An 18,188-nucleotide genomic window follows, 5' to 3' on the forward strand; every position below is an offset into this window, starting at 1 on the left:
TATAATTAAATGGTTATGGTCCCCCAATCGTATGTTAAGGTTTTTCTATTCTATCATCTTATCACAGAAAAGAGAGAGTGTGAAAATTTTAAAGGATCAATATATTGACCCCAGAACTTATAAATTTTGTCCATTATAAATTCAGGTACACTTCCGTTTTTATATTTATATCTCTTTAGTTTAAAATAGTATGTTGGTTATTTTAGATTCAGATCTAAATCTATTTTTTGTATTTCCTACATATAGGACTAAATTCATCTATGATAGTTTCATTTTCAGATTCAAAGCAAGGTTGGTGGTGAAGAGTTATGTATAATAACCAGGAGTGGAATATGGTGATACTTTTGCACCTACAGCAAGGCATAACACCATCAAGTTATTGGTGGCCTTAGCAGCAAAGCTAAATTGGATGCTCTATCATTCGGATGTAAAATCAGTTTTTTTGAATTGTCTCTTGCAAGAGGAGATTTTTATTGAACAACAACCTCATAGGTTTGTTGTTGAGAGAAAGATTGATATGGTATACAAGTTGAAAAAGGTCTTGTATGGCCTCAAATAGGCACATAGGGCTTGATATTCAATAATTGATACTCATCTCATCAATAATAGCTTCAAAAGAAGTGAAAGTGAGGCTACTTTATATGTGAAAGACATTGAAAGCGGAAAACAACTTGTGGTTTTGATCTGTGTTGTTGATATACTTGTGGTTGGTAATGATCCTTATTTAATTCATGAATTCAAACATGTTATGACTAAGGAATTTGAGATGTTTGATTTGGGGGGAATGTGTCACTTCTTTGGAATGGATATTAAACAAGTTGATTCAATCTTCATTTCGCAAAAGAAATATGCTTCGGGTGAACTTAAAAATTTCAAGATGGAAAATTGAAAATCAATAGCAACTTTATTTGTTGTAAATGAGAAGCTTTCGGAAGAAGAAAAAGAAGCATAAAACGTTGATGCTAGAGTATAGAGAAGTCTGATTGGCAATTACTTTACTTGACAACAACAAAGCCAGATATCATGTACTCAGCAAGCTTGCTATCTCGATTCATGCATTTCCCAAATCATAAGCATATAAATGCAATTAAAAGGGTGTTAAGGTACTTGAGAAGGACAATCAATTGTGAAATTCTTTTTTCAAAGGTTGAGAGTAGGGAGTTAATTAGCTTTTTAGATAATGACTGGGCTAGGAGTGTTAATGAATCTTAAAACACCCTAGGTTTTACATTTTTTTTATTCTAGTATGTTTATTTGGAGTTCAAAGAAGCAGGAGGTTGTAGCTCAGCCCACAATATAGGCTGGATATATTGCAGCTGCTAAAGTAACCAATCATGCAATTTGGTTGAGAAAATTTTTGCAGGAACTTGGCACTTTAGATGCTTATATTGGTAATAGATTTGAATGCAATTCATTATTTAAGTGTTAAATATGATCCAAATTTTACCATATCAAAATGCTTCTTTGATGCATTTTAGTAAAGCAAAATCTGCTAAACATTGGACCGAAGAACCTGACACCATCACGAAATGAAACTGAGAAAAATGTGGGAAGAAGATGGTAATGAAAATGAAAGGATAAGTGAGGATCATTAGATCAACAATGGTGAAGAGGGCAACTTCAATTTTTTTTTTTCTTTTAACATTACCAAAAATAAAGGGCGTGTCACTAGAGCTCCAGCCCTTATTCTCAATATGGAGAGACAACGTATAACCATTCATCACTAAAGTAATGAAACCTAAGCTTCAACTATGTACATTAAAGAACAGGACGAGGTGATCTCAGTCAAGGTGAAGTCGTTTTGGCAATCAGAATATAAATTGACAAAAATTACAAGAAGAAATGGTGAGGAGATGAAAATAAGTCGTTATATGCATCATTCATCCTTCATCGCAAGTTCGTGTCTCTTTTTCTGCCCGACTTCCACAAGTAATGTCAAAAGCGCTTCACACACTTGAGCAGCATCAGCTTCAGAAGGATTATCATTTAATGACGAATAAACCATCCAACTATGGTCTAGTTTACGTTTTGGCCGCACAACAACAGATGCCGGCACTTCTGCATCACGACGTGTGACCAGTCCATCACTCTTTTCTCCATACCTGACCTGAAGTAATTGAGCACATGTAGCCATTGCAGCAGCAACGGGTATGATGACTGGAAGTTTTGCAGGCTGACCTGCTGAAAGAGGAGACACTAATGGCAGCTCGGCGTGAGCAACATGAGATAAGGTGGCCAAAACAGCAGGACTGATGCTAGCTTCTGTGTGGAACGAAACAACAGGAAGTTCTCTCGGTAAATGGTGTTTCTTCAAGAATTCCTTTCTCCTCTCGTAGGTCAAGTCTTCCAGAGCTTGCATGTCGCCCTTCACATTAGCAATGCATAATTCAATAAGTAGCGAAAAATAATTCATCTATGAATATTTTGTAATTACTCCAATAACATTCACCTGTTAAATTAGCACTAATTACAAAATAGACAAATAAACATAATAATGCTTCTGCGATTATAAAAACTTCCTGTTCTTAAATTTCAATATGACATGGCAGGAACTAATTTCAGAGACCAACCAAACTCAGGATCCACGGACTGAAAGCATATCCCAATCAACCAGGGTTAGCTATAGATTGTTTCCACTGATTACATTATCCAGCAATATTTTCTGTGAAGGAATTAAGAGAGTTGTGCTGATTGCGTGGAGCACGAATTGGCAATGTAACAGATAAAATCAAACCCATTGCCAACAGCCATGACTGCAAATACAAATATGAAGTACAAAAGTCAAAAGCCTCCAGAAATACCTTAATGACTTTACAGATCAGAATTTCCATAAGCTTCCTTAGATTTACATAATCACCAAGTTGTCCCTCCCGTAAAATATCTGAAGCTATAGGGCTTCCACCATAGGGACTCTGAGCCAGTGCCAACCCAGCAACCTTATCTTTCAAGTCAGACCAATACAACGATAACGCAGCTGCTGCATCTACACCCCCTTTGCTATGTCCTAGAAGCAAAACACGTTTCTGGGAACCCCAATAAATTTCCTCAATATACTCCTTTATCTCTCTTGCATTTTTCTCAACTGAAGCCTGATTAATGATTGTTCACAGTTCAGTACTCAATCAATAAAACAACATTAAATGAAATAGAGATTACAATAAATACCTCACTGTGAATCTTGGCAATATGACAGGCCAGACCCATCTTTGAGAAACTCATTTTTGTGCTTACAAAATAAAGAGGTCCGTGATTGCTGAAAAGACCTGCCATATTTGACAATATCAGAATGCAATCAGTTTACAGTCTTTAACTAAGCCAACAAATCAGTCAATTCACACGATGCATAGACAGAGATCTCTAGTTCTGCCATTCACATGATGCATAGACAAGATTGTAAAGTTCAACATTTTAAAAAGGTCGAATCATGGATGGAAAGTCAATGTAGATTTGACACTGCTCTGTATTCTTGATTGAATATTTACTCCAGAAAGTTTTATATATAATTTTGATATGTCAAACAATAAGTTCCCAGACCTAATTCAAGTCTGTTTGGATTTGCCAAGACTGTCTTAAGCATTTACAATATAATTATTCAAGTTCCACAAGAAACTTCAACTAATGCTGCCATGTGAGAAAAATGGAAATAGGTATGAATATTAGTGTTAGGAATATGTTGGTAATAATCTTATATTTTAGTTATTCGGAATGCTACCTTGATGCAACAGTTACTAAATATTAACTCTTATTAATTAGGTGGTATCTATTTATGATTGATAGGATCAAATGAAAATAAGGAAACAGAAAAAACAAAACAAGGTGTCAAAATATAGCTAAGGTAGAATGCTATTTGATCTTTAATTCCAAAATCAGCTAATATTGCGCAAAAAAGCCTAAATAATATAAAAACACGCAAAATCACTAGATTACATATTGTTAGAGTCTAAATATTTTCTAATACTAATAAGATCCTGTTTAGCTTATTCTACAATTGCATCAACATATTTCCCAGCAGTCCTTGAAAAACCACCCATTTTATGCACTCAGTCCTCTCTGTTTTCATGATAGGAAATTAAAGTCTCCTTTCAGTGATTTAAATTCCAAGAACTGAAAATTAAATGATGCAGCAAATACTTGTGACCATAGTTAAACTGAAACCCAAAACCTCATCTTCCTCAAAGAAAAAGAATGTCCAGAACCTCATCCATCATCAGATATTCTTAACAAAATTTCTCAAAAACAAAAATTCCTAATAAAAGCTTGTGCGAGAGCTCACACTAAAACTAATCCATGTCATTACGCTGTACAACTGAAAGCTACTAAGAAGGGAATTCTAAAAAATATAGCTATCCAAGAAAAATAGCATACTTGTACAAGAAAAAAAAAAAAAAAAAAATCTTGCCAAATAAATGTTAATACACCTTGGACATCTCAAGAGGTTACAAAACATCTGCAATGCACTCAAAAACAATGTCCTGAGACAAGACCAAAAAGAGGAGATCATTCCTTTTTACACAACATCTTAGGAAGGAACAGTTGCTACCTGGAACCAACAAATAAACGACAGAGTTTGGAAGCTTGTGTAGACCATGCCTGAGAGAAAGAACGGCCCAACAGAGTCAACAATTTGCAAAGCACGGTTGGCCGATATAGGCACATAAAATGGAAAGTTTTTTTACCTGATGTTATCAAGAATTTCTATGAATTTTTCTGTTCCATCTTCAACAGGAGGCATCTCTGGATCCTGCTGTAACCATCCTATATCATCTGCAGAACCACGAAGAGTCCTCCGTGCTCGTTCAACAAGTCTGAAAGCAATAATAACATCATGGTTTAGCCCATCTGAGGAGCTTTAACCAAAGAAAAGATGCATGCCCAAGCAAGCACAGGGAGCACATTCCCAGAGAGAGCAAAAGGAGAAGTTATAAGATAATAAGGCTACAGATTTTTTTTTGGCATAAATATAAGGGTACAAATAAAGAGTATTTGCTCTTTTAAACTAAATTTTCAAAAAAGTGCAAGTCATTGATATGAAAAATTATCATTTGACTTCCTTCCCACTGGAAAGAAATGCCAAATAAGAAGTGAATATTAGAAAAAAGCAGGACACAAGTTTTCCAGTAGAACAGGTTATGATGGTTAATCATATATGCATTTCTACAATTTACTTTATCCTGAAAGATTAGCATATTTTGCAGACAGGGAAAAAGTACCCCTGAAAAAGGAAAATCCCATTCTGCACAGTACGACTTGATTCTACAAGTGCATTTGTACTTTGAGACTGATCTCCAGAGGCACTTCTTAGTCTATAGGAAGCAACAGTGGTAGAAGAAGATGATTCAGACGCCAGAAGTCTTTCACTGGAAGAAAGATCACTAACAGCACATTCCTCAGCTTCTCGTGAAGAAAGTGTAACCAATTCCTGTGCATGACTTGCTGAATCCTCAGATTCTCTAGCAGCACGTTCCACTGGAAAAAGTTGAAAACAACTGTAACCTAAGATATCCAACTATGGGTATCATGAAAAGCATTTGAAAATATGAAGGCAAAGCATGGAAAATTAAATAAATTAGTTGTTGCTAAGTGAAATATCTCATACATTAGTCATTAGCAAGGGAAATACATCCAATGCATTACTTATTGGAAAGAGAAAATCACTTCACATCCTTATAGAGTTCTAATTGATCATTCAAAACGGATATGCATGAAATCTTTGATGATATTTCTCATGTAAGCAATAGAAAATTTAACCAAGATCCATGAGAACTAAGTACAATATTTAGAAAATAACATATCAAAATTTATATAAAAGTTTACATCAAAATCACCATCTTTCCTGGATACATAAAAAATATGAAAAACCACGCAAGAAGAAGCACAGTAGATAGAGCCTACCAGAATAATCAGAGAAACATCCAGTTATTAATGATGCTGCCTGTGAAAGATAAGAAGCAGCTTCATTGAGAGCTGGCAAAGAGTTAAATAGCTCAGGTGTGATCCCATCATTCCTCAAACCACTGTTTTGCGCCTGACAAAATGAAAAAGCTGTTATTGAAGTCAAAGCAAAATTAGAAATGACAAGCATGAGTTCTTACATTAATGAGTATCCATATCATGTGCTAGTTCCAATGAATTGCAAGAAAAAAAGCAAGATAAAATGCTGGTGAATTTCTGACTGATCCCTTGAACCAAGTAATCTTACATAAAAACATCTTCACATCCAAAAGACTCAAAACTTTCAACTCTTCTACATGTCAACTGACAGATGGCTCAAAAACCCTACTCTTCAGTTATTCTTACCCCTGAACTTCCTTTTCCCACCTTCTCCAATCTTCATGCTACCTTTTCAAGTGAGGTTCTCATAAACTCTTATCACAATATCAAAAACTTCTCACTTGAGGACACCATAAAAGAAAACAGTTTGGGAATTCATTACCCCGGAAGAGAAGTGGTCATGGATTTATAATAAAGCAGCACCTCATCCTGAACTAAATCTTGTTTTAAAACACATTTTTTAATTTTTATCTTATTTTCTGGCTTCTTTTACTATATTACTCTATATTATATTATCTATGGAATGTTATTTTTTTGTAAAATTTGTTAATGTCTTTTTATTACTTCATTATTTTGTGAAAATATTTTTACTAAGAAATATTATGTTGATTTTCTAATATTTCTATTTAATTTTATGAAGTAAATAACTTTTTTGTGAAAACAATTAAGTTACTTTGAAATTTGAAAAACTTTTGACAAGTGTGGTGCGAAGAAAGAATTGACAAAAAATTATGTCCATTTGACTAACACTGCTATTACTATCACTTGTTCAAATATAATTATTCCAAGTATGAATCTTCCCACCAAACAACATAATATGTAATCGAGAATGTCTATAATGTTAATTACATTAGAGCTTACTACAATGATTACATCCTGCCAAGACACTACATTTGAATAAATATTAGTAAAGGAAATAACAGAAAATGGAACCAAAAGTAAAACAACTTGATGATTTTTAATGAAGAGAAAGGAGACATTTATTTTTTCATTTCTCTAAAAAACTAAAAACTAGAAAAAAGGGAATCATATGATTGTTGCTAATCCTTTCTTTAGTTTAGGTCTATAAAAGAAAGGAAATGATTGTCTATAAAATAAATTAGAAGTCCTTTTATATAACTGTTAAATAGGATATCTTATTATTTTATTATTTAATTAGTTTATTATTTAATTAGACAAAATGATGTAATTAGAATTATATTAAAATAAAAATTTCCTTATCAATTTGTTAAAAATTCTATAAATAGTTCAGGTATAACAATATAAAGGGTAAGAAAATAAAATATACATTTTTTCTCTAAAATCAATATAATATTAGAGTCAAATAAAACTATTTTAGGGTTTTAATTTAAGAATTTCCTTCAAATTCTAAAATAGTATAATAGGCTGAGTTGGTACTAACTTATCCAAATCTACTCTCATCATCACCCCAGATAGGTGTCGTATACTCACCAACAGCCTTTCTTTGACACCCTAGCCGCCAGAAACACAAGCACATAAGCCGCACGCACCGCTGCCGATTGCCACGTGCTGCCACGATTTAATTGGGAATCATCATAGAGACTGCTGGCGGGTTCATATTCGACACGGATCTGGTGAAAATCGTGCCGTAACCACTCAGATTTGGTTTTTCCACAGCTTGGCCGCCGCAGATCTTTTTTTCCGGCACATGTACTCTCTCTTCAATTCTCCGGCTGCACTACGCACAAATAGGCCTTCTTTGCATTCAAGTCGCTCCGACTAGCCTTCTCTTGTCCTTTTCCGGCTCCTCTGCGCACGTTCGCCTTTGGTTTCACAATCCGGCACCGATCTAGCTTCCTTAGCGAGCGAGCCGCTTCAATCGCCTTTTCTGGTCCTTTTTCCTACTCTTCCATGTGCAAGTCGCCTCTGGTTTCGCAATATCGGCGCTTAACCGGCTTCTCCACGCATGAGTCGCTCGGACCGGCCTTCTCTAGTCCTTTTTCCGGTTCTTCTACGCACAACCACCTATGGTTTTGTGATACTAGCACTTATTCGGCTTCTTCACGTGTGAGCCGCCTCGACCTGCCTTCTTTGATTCTTTTTCTAACTCCTCTGCGCACGTTTGCCTCTAGTTTTGCGGTACCAATGCCGATCTGGTTCCTCCACACACAAACTCCTCTACCAGCCTTTTCTAGTCCTTTTCCAACTACTCTGTGTGCGACTTTATGTTTATATCATGTGTTTTCTAGTGATCAAGTGGTAGATATCTTCATTAAAGGAGCTTCTAACAAATTTCTTCAGAACTTGATCTGTAAGTTGGGTATATGTGATATCTTTGTACCAACTTGAGAGAGAGTAATGACTATAATATTTTATTATTTTATTAGTTTATTATTTTATTAATTAAGATGATATAATTAGAGTTTTACTAAAATATAAATTTTCTTATTAATAGATTAAAAATTCTATAAATACCTCATATATAACAACATAAACGGTGAGAAAAAAAAATATATTTTTCCTCCAAAATCAACAATGACAAACTTCTATAATATGGCAAACTTAATAATTATCAAAATTACTGTTAAAATACAATTTTTGTTTTTTTTTTCTTCTCAAGATACCCAAAAATTGATCTAAAAAAGAGCATATATGAAATATTGAAGAAAACTAGAGAATTTTGTTCAAAAGTTAATAGAAAGCTTGAAAAACCGTGACTAGACAAGTGTGACTAACTAAACATTTCCCACAATTTCAATCAAGATTCTTCACTTTTCTATAAGATTTATGTGTTTTATCTTTAACCAAAGCTCTTTGTGTATCTCTTGATTAAAAGAATATCAATTCGTACTTTAATAACGATTTTAACATTTCAAATAAATACTATTTTTTGGAGCTCTATTCTAGAAGGCTTTAGGAGGATATCTTTTTGAGAAGCGTATTACTCAAGTAAAAAAAAAAAGTTCTAGGAAAATATCTTTTTATCTATAATTATAAGTACATTATTATCATTTTAACAATATTTCTTTTTCTATTAAAAAATTATAATGATTTTAACATCTATAATTAGTCTAATGGACTGCATCACAATGTTTGCTTAAAACATAATGATTGGACTGTAATTTTTCAAACTAATAAATCCATTAGTAATTAGACCCAAAATCTATGGACCCTTGTATCTACCTCAATTGTAAAAAAAAAATAATAATTATAGTCTTTACTAATAAAATGGCAAGATAAATACCTTGTAATAGACTAAATAATTTTATAATTTAAAGCTTTTAACTTTTTTTTCCTAATTTCCTCTCAATTTTTGACAATTTTAGAGAGTGCGGGAAATTAATTTATCAGAAAAAAAATTAGTTTGTTCGCCATTTTTATCAAAGCAAGTAATGAAATAGTGGGAATCTATTATTTCCCTTTTTCCCCATCACTTCCCCCAATCCAAATATAATATAAGATTTTAGACAATGAAATATAATAATGTTAAATATATTATTACTTTGTCAACTAAACAATGGAAATGAGAACACAATCTTTTCATTATTTGAATAAAAGTGGACTGAGAGAGAACATAGAGTCATTAAGTTAGAAAGACAAAAGAAATCATTGAGAATAATTATGCAATGATGAAAAAGAAAAAAAAAAAACTTTAATTACATGCACTCTACCAATTTTAGAAGAATTTTACTTCCTTTACTTCCATCCCCTCGCCCTCTCCCTCTCCCAAAAATAGCATTAAAAATTAAGGTATGTGCTTGATATCACACAATTTCGCCTAATAATCGGAATAAAATGGAAATAACAGTGATCTCTTCATAAACATTCTAGAAAGATATCTTGCTCCATTGAATTTTTAATTCTAATGTTAAAATACAAAGCAACTATAGATAGAGCACATTCAGAGATTAACACAATGCAAAAGCTGAGAAGTTGTTGGACTTGCAGATTAGGGGAAAGAAAAAAATGTAAGATACAAAACTTACAACCAGTGGCATGCGTGACTCTCCATCTCTTGTATTTCCAGATTCCCTCATCGAGATTGATTTCTGACCACCAGAAACAAAAACTTAAAAAGAGTGTTTTATTGGATTTAAAACTTTTAATGCAACAATGTAATTAACTTTGTGATACATTGTGACTTAATGTCATTGTTCATGTTTGACTATATAAACGTAGTTTAATTACATAAAATTATTTGAGTATAAAAAAAAAAAGAAATCATGCAACATAATCACATTTACATTGCTATACCTAAAAAGCTTAGAAACTCTTTCAGATGCCTGAATTGCTCATAAACACCTAAAAATTCCCTTGAATGCCTGGAATGCCTAAAAACATCCCTGGGTAGTTAGAAACACCCCTGGTACCTAGAAACACCCTCGAGCATCCAGAATGCACATAAACTCCCCTGGTCCCTGGAATAACCAAATTATACGTTGGCTATCCAGAATACTCATAAGCACCTCCAGTACTTAGAATGATCAGAATATTCCCATGTACATGAACTAGAATGCTAGAAAAGGAAGCACTAGATATCAAAATACTCAAGGACATTTTTGGTATATAGTAAAAAACCTAAATTACATACAAGTCTAGAAACATTGTTCATACAAAAGCAAACCAGCCTTCTCACATACTATCAAAAATCCAACTGTGAAGGCACCTTGTACGAACTAACCCTGTCTACCAAACCCAACTAGATAATGGCCAGAGGCAACCAGAAACAATCATGATTCAAAACAAATCCAACAGTAACTTCTCACCAAGAGAGTATCATCCCTAACCATCCTAAATTGAAAAACATGGAAATAAAATCCAAGAGAAAATTGTTACTGCTTAATCCTCCAAAAGAACCCCATAAAAACAAAAACCACTACTCTTACCATATTGAACCAAAATCCAGCAACTAAACTCAAGAATCAGGCATTGGGTAATAAATAGCCATTAGCTAATCTCTAAACAACTAGAATTTCCCCCAAACCGAGATGGACTTCTTGCAGTCGGATAAAAAGAGTTGTGTTGGGTAGTAAATTGTTGAAAATTTCAGCACTAAATCAACACGAAACAGAAGAGTGGGAAAGTTGGTTCGCTTTCAAATTCACTCCTCGGAGGACAAAGGATTTGAGCAAAGAAAAGTGCAGCCCAACCTTCAGTTTAGCAAGATAAGATGCAATTGGCGGCATCTGGAGTTGCACAAATGATGCTACCAACCAAACATTATATGATGTGAGTACCTGGATAAGAAGGGGAAAAGATGCTCAGATATCAATGCCATCAACTGCTCTTGTCATGATCCAGCTATAGTAAATTATGTCGTGCTAGGGTTAAGGCAAGACTCTCTGAAAAATATAATAATTGTAGAATTATTTTAAGTATTTTTCTCTTTTTTACAACCTGACAATATAACAAAATGGTTACTAACAGGTTATGCCTTTTTTCCCTTCCACTAGGGAAGTTTGTTAATTTTTGCTCTTTTTCCTCCTTCTTTTGCCTATAAAATGTTGCTGATTATCGATGAATAAATGTAGAGAAGAAAGGAGAGTTATTTCTTATTCTCAAATTTTCATGGTATCAGAGCAAGTCTGATTTAAATTCTTCAACATCTCTCTTGCATTCAATAGGCAATGGATGAGCAGACCCTTCTTCGCCCGAAGTTTTTTTGGTCTCTCACCTTCCGGTGCCTGACAACCATGCTCTTGCTAGTCAGACTCCATCTTTCGTTACTGGCTATCGACTAAATGACAGTAACTATCTTCAATGGTCGTCCTCGGTGTTGATGTTCATCCGAGGGAAATGCCGAGATGAATACCTCACTGGAGAGCTCTCACCTCCTCCCGCGAACGATCCAAATGCTCGGATATGGAAAGTTGAGAACAATCTTATTATATCTTAGTTGGTGAACTCAATGATTACTAAGATTGGCAAAAATTTTCTCCTTTATGAGACTGCGCACGATATCTGGGTCGCAGCTCGTGAGTTCTATTCCACTCGCGACAACACTTCTGTCATCTTTGAAATAGAAGCAAACCTTCACGACCTACGCCAAGAGAAAAAACTGTAACTCAATATTACAATTTTCTTACTCGATGAGAAAAAAATTTTCTTACAAGAGAAAATTTTTTTCTCTTTTATGAGACTGCGCACGATATCTGGGTCGCAGCTCGTGAGTTCTATTCCACTCGCGACAACACTTCTGTCATCTTTGAAATAGAAGCAAATCTTCACGACCTACGCCAAGAGAAAAAACTGTAACTCAATATTACAACTTGATGTTTTTGAGGAACATGCTTGGAGCTACCCAGAGGATGCCAGGAGATTCCGAAGCATCGTGGAACAGAGACAAATCTTCAAGTTCCTTTTCGAATTGAACAAAAAGCTCGACGAGATAAGAGGACGCATCCTTAGAACCAAACCTCTCCCGAACATTAGAGGTGTTCTCTGAGGTGCAATGCGAAGAAAGCAGGAAGAAAGTGATGATGGGTGACTCGCAACTCAACCCTAACCCTGCTGAAAACATATCTCTCTCACCCGAGACTGGTACTGTTCTCACAAGTCGAGTGACTGAGCGAAATGGACGGTCATGGTGTGAATACTGTAAAAGGTTGGGACACGTTCGTAGAAAGTGCTGGAAGCTTCACGGGAAACCAGCTGAGAAGGAATCGGCTGAGAAGAAGAAAACACCAAAGCAGAAAATGGAGGAAATTCATCGAGGCAATTTTGTCTCAACAAAAGAGAAATCTGCTGCAGCCATTTCTACCGAAAGCTCCTTATTTAGTCCTGAACAAATCAGCATCCTCTAAAAAATGTTTTCACCCAATATGGTTCTCAGTAATGCTTCTACAGCTCACAAAGGTAATTTTTCTAGTTTTTCAACTTATTCCACAAAAAGGAGAATATGCATTATTAATTCAGGTGCTTCTGATCATATGACTAGGGATATCTCATTATTCAAGGAATATAGTAAGTGCAGAAGTAAATTCTCAATTCAAATTGTTGATGGCTCTAGCTCCCAGGTCGAAGAAATAGGAATAATTGCACTGACACCCGAGTTAATTTTGTACTCTGTGCTGTATGTTCCAAATTTGGATTGCAATCTCCTGTCAGTAAGTAAATTATCACAGGACTTGAATTGTGTGGCTACATTTAATTGTAAACTGTGTGAATTTCAGGACTTGAACTCGGGGAAGATGATTGACAATGCTAGTATGGATTCGGGTCTTTATCTACTGCAAACTGACAACTCTTCTCTTAATAGACAAACTCATCATGCAGTATGTACTAATTCTGAATCTGTAAACAACTTAAATATAGAATGCCCTATCATATTATGACATTACCGTTTAGGACATTCTAACTTCGTGTACTTGAAAAAGCTATTTCCTGATTTGTTTTGAAATGAAAATCAAACTTTCTTTCAATGCGAAGTATGTCAGCTGTCCAAACATATTCGAAATTCATTTTCCAGTTCAGTTTACAAACCCACAAAACATTTTTCATTAATTCATAGTGATGTATAAGGTCCTTCTCGGGTCACTAATATTATCGGGACAAAACAGTTTATATCTTTTGTTGATGATCACACTACAATTATTTGAAATTTTCTCATGAAAGAAAAATATGAAGTTAACCAAATTTTCAAAAAATTTCACATTATGATTCAAAATCAATTTTACACCAACATCTAAGTAGTGAGGTCAGACAATGGATGTGAATACTTTGAAACCACTTTGAGCCAATATTTTTCTGACCACGACATTATCCATCAAAGTTCCTGTATTAATACTCCACAACAAAATGGTATAACTGAACGAAAAAATAGACACATTCTTGAAATAGCTTGATCCATCATGTTCACTACCCACATTCCAAAATTTCTTTGGGAAGAGGCTGTTCTCACCGCTGCATACTTGATAAACCGCATGCCCTCCCGAACTCTCTCATTTCGAACACTCTACGGTATCTTCCTCAGGATCTTTCCGCAATCTCATATTTTTCATACCCTTCCCTATAAAGTTTTTGGTTATTCCGCCTATATTTATGTTCATACTCATTTCAGGGGCAAACTTGACCCACGGGCCATTAAATGTGTTTTTGTTGGATATTCACCAAATAAAAAAGGATATAAATGTTTTTGTCCCAAGACCCGTCGTTTCTACAACACTATGGATGTTACTTTTTTTAAAAACCAGTCATTCTATCCCACTACTGATATTCAGGGGGAGAGTCCTAAGAAGAAATATCAAGTATGGGATATAAATACACCACTTCTCACCTTTTCTCCCCCCACTATTCCCGAGAACTCATCAAATTTTCTTGAAACCAGTATCAAAGAGTTTGAACCTGAACTTATATCTACTACTATCAATAAAGAGTTACGTGCCTATACTAGTAAACACAAAACTCCAGTTAATAAAGAAACCAACTATACATTACCATGAGTCTATTCCAGTTCTAAGCATAAAGAACACATCAGGTAATGAGTTTTCAGGCACAATTTCTGACACAGTTACCACTACTGATCATGATACTGAGTTACCTATTGGTTTGCAGAAAGGAACTCGATCTTGTACTAAACACTCTATACAGGATTATATTTCATTCAGCAACTTGTCTTCAAAGTATCATGCATACGTAAGCAAACTTGATGGCAGCCCCACTGAACCTAAAACCATTCATAAAGCCCTTACATTGCCAATGTGGAGAGGTGCTATTCAAGAAGAGATTAGAGCCCTTGAAAAAAACAAGAATTGGGAACTGACAGAACTTCCACTGGGAAAACATAAAGTTGGGTGCAAATGAGTATTTACTGTAAAACACAATCCTGATGGAAGTGTGAATCAGTACAAAACTCATCTAGTAGCTAAAGGCTTCATTTAGTTCTACGGGATAGACTATCAGGAAACATTCGCCCCAGTGGCTAAGCACAACACTATTCGGATATTACTCTCTCTTGCCTCTAATCTTAATTAGCCTCTCTGTCAACTTGATGTAAAAAATGCATTTCTCAATGGAGATTTAAAAGAAGAGATATATATGGAAGTTCCTCCAAGCCTTGAGACCACATATGAAACTTACAAGGTATGCAAACTCAAAAAGGCACTCTATGAACTAAAACAATCTTCGAGAGCTGGGTTTGACAGATTTACCAAAGTAGTTAAAACATATGAGCTACGAGCAATGTCAGTCTGATCATACTTTGTTTGTCAAGAACAGTGCCTCTGATAAGAAAGCTATCCTAATTGTCTATGTTGATGATATTATTTTAACAGGTGATAACATAAAAGAAATTCAAAAACTCAAAAGTTTTCTTACTACGGAATTTGAGATAAAAGATCTTAGAGCACTCAGGTATTTTTTAGGAATGGAATTTGCTCGTTCTAAAAAGGGGATATCTGTGTCACAACGGAAATATATTCTTGACCTGCTGAAAGAAACAGGGATGCTCGGGTGTAAACCAGCAGAAACTCCCATGGAAACAACTACAAAAGTTGGATTTAAAAATGACAAGTCAGTTGATAAAGAAAGATATCAGAGACTTGTGGGCAAACTTATCTATCTTGCTCATACTAGACCTGACATCAGTTTCACTGTAAGTACTGCAAGTCAATTCATGAACCAATCTACTGATATTCATATGAATATGGTATATCGGATCTTAAGATACCTTAAGAAAACTCCAGAACAAGTACTATTTTTCCAAAAAACAATGAACTGGAATATTGAAATCTACACAGATTCTAATTAGACGGGTTCTATAACTGACAGAAAATCTACGTCTGGGTACTGTACTTACATTTGGGGAAACTTAGTCACTAGGCGGAACAAGAAATAATTTGTTGTGTCACGAAGTAGTGCAGAAGTTGAATTTCGGTCACTTGCTCATGGAATATGTGAGGGAATTTGGTTAAAAAGAATTCTAATGGAAATGAAATTCTTGGTTACTACTCCAATGAAAGTATGGTGCGACAATAAAGCAACAATCAGCATACCTAAAAATTCTGTATATCATGATCGAACTAAACACGTGGAAATAGATAAGCACTTCATCAGGGAGAAGATTGAAGATCAAACCATTACAATACTCCACGTTCCTACTAATCAGCAAATTGCAGATATTTTAACAAAGGTACTTCCCAAAGGACTCTTCAACAAATTAATATCCAATTTAAACTTACTAAATATTTATGTAACCTAAATTGAGGAAGAGTGTAGAATTATTTTCAGTATTTTCTTTTTTCTATTTTTTACAACCAGACAATATAACAAAATGGTTACTGGCAGGTTGTGCCTTTTGTTCCTTCCACTAGGGAAGTTTGTTAGTTTTTTGTCTTTTTCCTTCTTCCTTTGCCTATAAAATGTTGCTGATTATCGATGAATAAATGTAGAGAAAAAAGGAGAGTTATTTCTTATTCTCAAATTCTTCAATAATATTTCATAAAGAATGACTGTAAGATGCTAATTCTGTTGGAAAAGGGATCAAATGCATTATAATGCATTGGTCAAACAATACAAAAATTAGGTTCAAAATGATATAGGATAGGAAAGTAGAAAATACCTAATCTATGAAGTAGACTAATTAATTAATTTCCAATTTGCATGCATTTATTTGTGTCCTAAATAAGTGAAGTGTGTATGACCTTGACTTTTATAGTTAAATTGACTAAGATCATATATATTACCATTACTACAATCCAAGTTGAGAAAAAGACGGGGCCAAATATAACCAAGACTAGAACCATAAAAGAAGAGATGAAAATGCATTTCATCTTCGCTCTTCAAGGCTTCATTCTTTATATAACTCTCATGCATAGCTAATTTGTTCATGCTATTACCTATCACATGTTAACTCAAACCATAGGGCAAAAGATGTCAAAACAGCAAAAACAATGTATAAAGCAATTTACTTCTCAACCTAAAAGAGCAAGGTCCAAGAAGCACACCCCGAATAACCTACTATGTAATCTAATAGAGAAAATTCAGAGAATGGCATACCAAGCTAAGAGCATTCCTCTTAGCTAGAAAAAGGTCAACTAATAAAACATGCTTCTTTATGACCATAATCCCTCTTCTTTTCATAGGCGTTTTGTGTTCCTCCAACCTGAATCCAATCACACATAACAACCCTCTAAAGAAGAGTTATCGTACCCACTGGATAAAACTCTAGCCTGAAAACAACACCTTGATTTTTGTCACTCACTTAATCCTGACCATTTCCATTCAAAGTCATGTATCCATGTTCAAAGACAGGTAACCAAACGTTCCACCTACCATTCTCAACCTGGAGTCCAAAAGCTCTTCAGGAATTGCTCAAGCAGCAGAATCTAGCCCCAAAATTTAATGAAATGCCCATAGATTGTGCAAGTTATCCATCAATATACGTCTAAAAAAAATTACACTAAGCCAGATCATCCGTGGCGCAAGCAAAGTTCTCCCACGCATTTATTCAAAGAGATTATCGACCTGTATACTCGAAACAGTAAAATTGTTTACCAGTTTCCGTTTCATACTAAGAAAGGCAATCTCCGAAATCATAAATCCAAAAGACTACATACTGCCTTGATACCAGAGGAACAAACAGAAAATAAACAGCCTCTCCGCTAAAAGATCAATATATGGGTAAAAGATTATAATACCAAATGAGACAAATATTGTCGACAAGAATCTGCAAAGAAAATTCCCTCTGTCCTTAGAAGCTATCTATAGTTCAGTTCCTCTAGCCCTCTCCCTCCGCCTTCAGCCTTCTCTGATTTCGTCTTGAGCCGTGCCGGGGGCCTCTTCTCCTTTCCTCTAATTCCGCACAAGAAGCAGACGAGCCATGGTATAGATGATTCGGTCGGTTTCGATAACTGGATTTATTTTTGTTTCAAATATGTATATTACATATTTGAATTATTTCAAAAAAATATTTAAATTGAAAAATACAAGTAAATTAAAATTTAACATTCTTTTTGGCAAAAATTTTAATTTTTATCTAAAAATTTATGTAAAAAGTGCTACATATATGTATTGTCATACATAATTTATATGTAAAAAATGGCCTAAAATAATTTTACGTCATTATAATAGCATTTTTAGAAAGCTAACCAAATTTTAATTTATAATTTTTTGTTTTACAAATTAAAAAATATCTCTAACCTATAATCAAGTGTGTATAAAATAATAAAAATAATTGA

General features: G+C 34.5%; 1 protein-coding gene across 2 annotated transcripts; it reads right to left on the bottom strand.

Annotated features, from left to right (window-relative positions):
• Positions 1–1,603: 1,603 nt before the first annotated feature.
• On the bottom strand, positions 1,604–17,875 carry LOC110810766 (alpha/beta-Hydrolases superfamily protein). Of its 2 annotated transcripts, XM_088219634.1 has the most exons (10): positions 17,649–17,875; positions 17,284–17,475; positions 9,999–10,061; positions 5,893–6,025; positions 5,211–5,466; positions 4,677–4,805; positions 4,541–4,590; positions 3,166–3,263; positions 2,802–3,089; positions 1,604–2,365 (listed from the first exon to the last, which is right to left on the bottom strand). In XM_088219634.1, the coding sequence occupies exons 2-10, from the start codon at positions 17,284–17,286 to the stop codon at positions 1,877–1,879; spliced, it is 1,509 nt and encodes a 502-aa protein (XP_088075760.1). In that variant the 5' UTR covers positions 17,287–17,475; positions 17,649–17,875; the 3' UTR covers positions 1,604–1,876. The 2 variants fall into 2 exon arrangements, with proteins under 2 accessions (XP_088075760.1, XP_021892741.1); XM_022037049.2 differs by lacking the exon at positions 17,284–17,475.
• Between the last annotated feature and the right edge of the window lie 313 nt (positions 17,876–18,188).

Source organism: Carica papaya, chromosome 5 (genome assembly GCF_054855325.1).
Source record: "Carica papaya isolate Zhongbai chromosome 5, ASM5485532v1, whole genome shotgun sequence".
NCBI classification, from domain to species: domain Eukaryota; kingdom Viridiplantae; phylum Streptophyta; class Magnoliopsida; order Brassicales; family Caricaceae; genus Carica; species Carica papaya.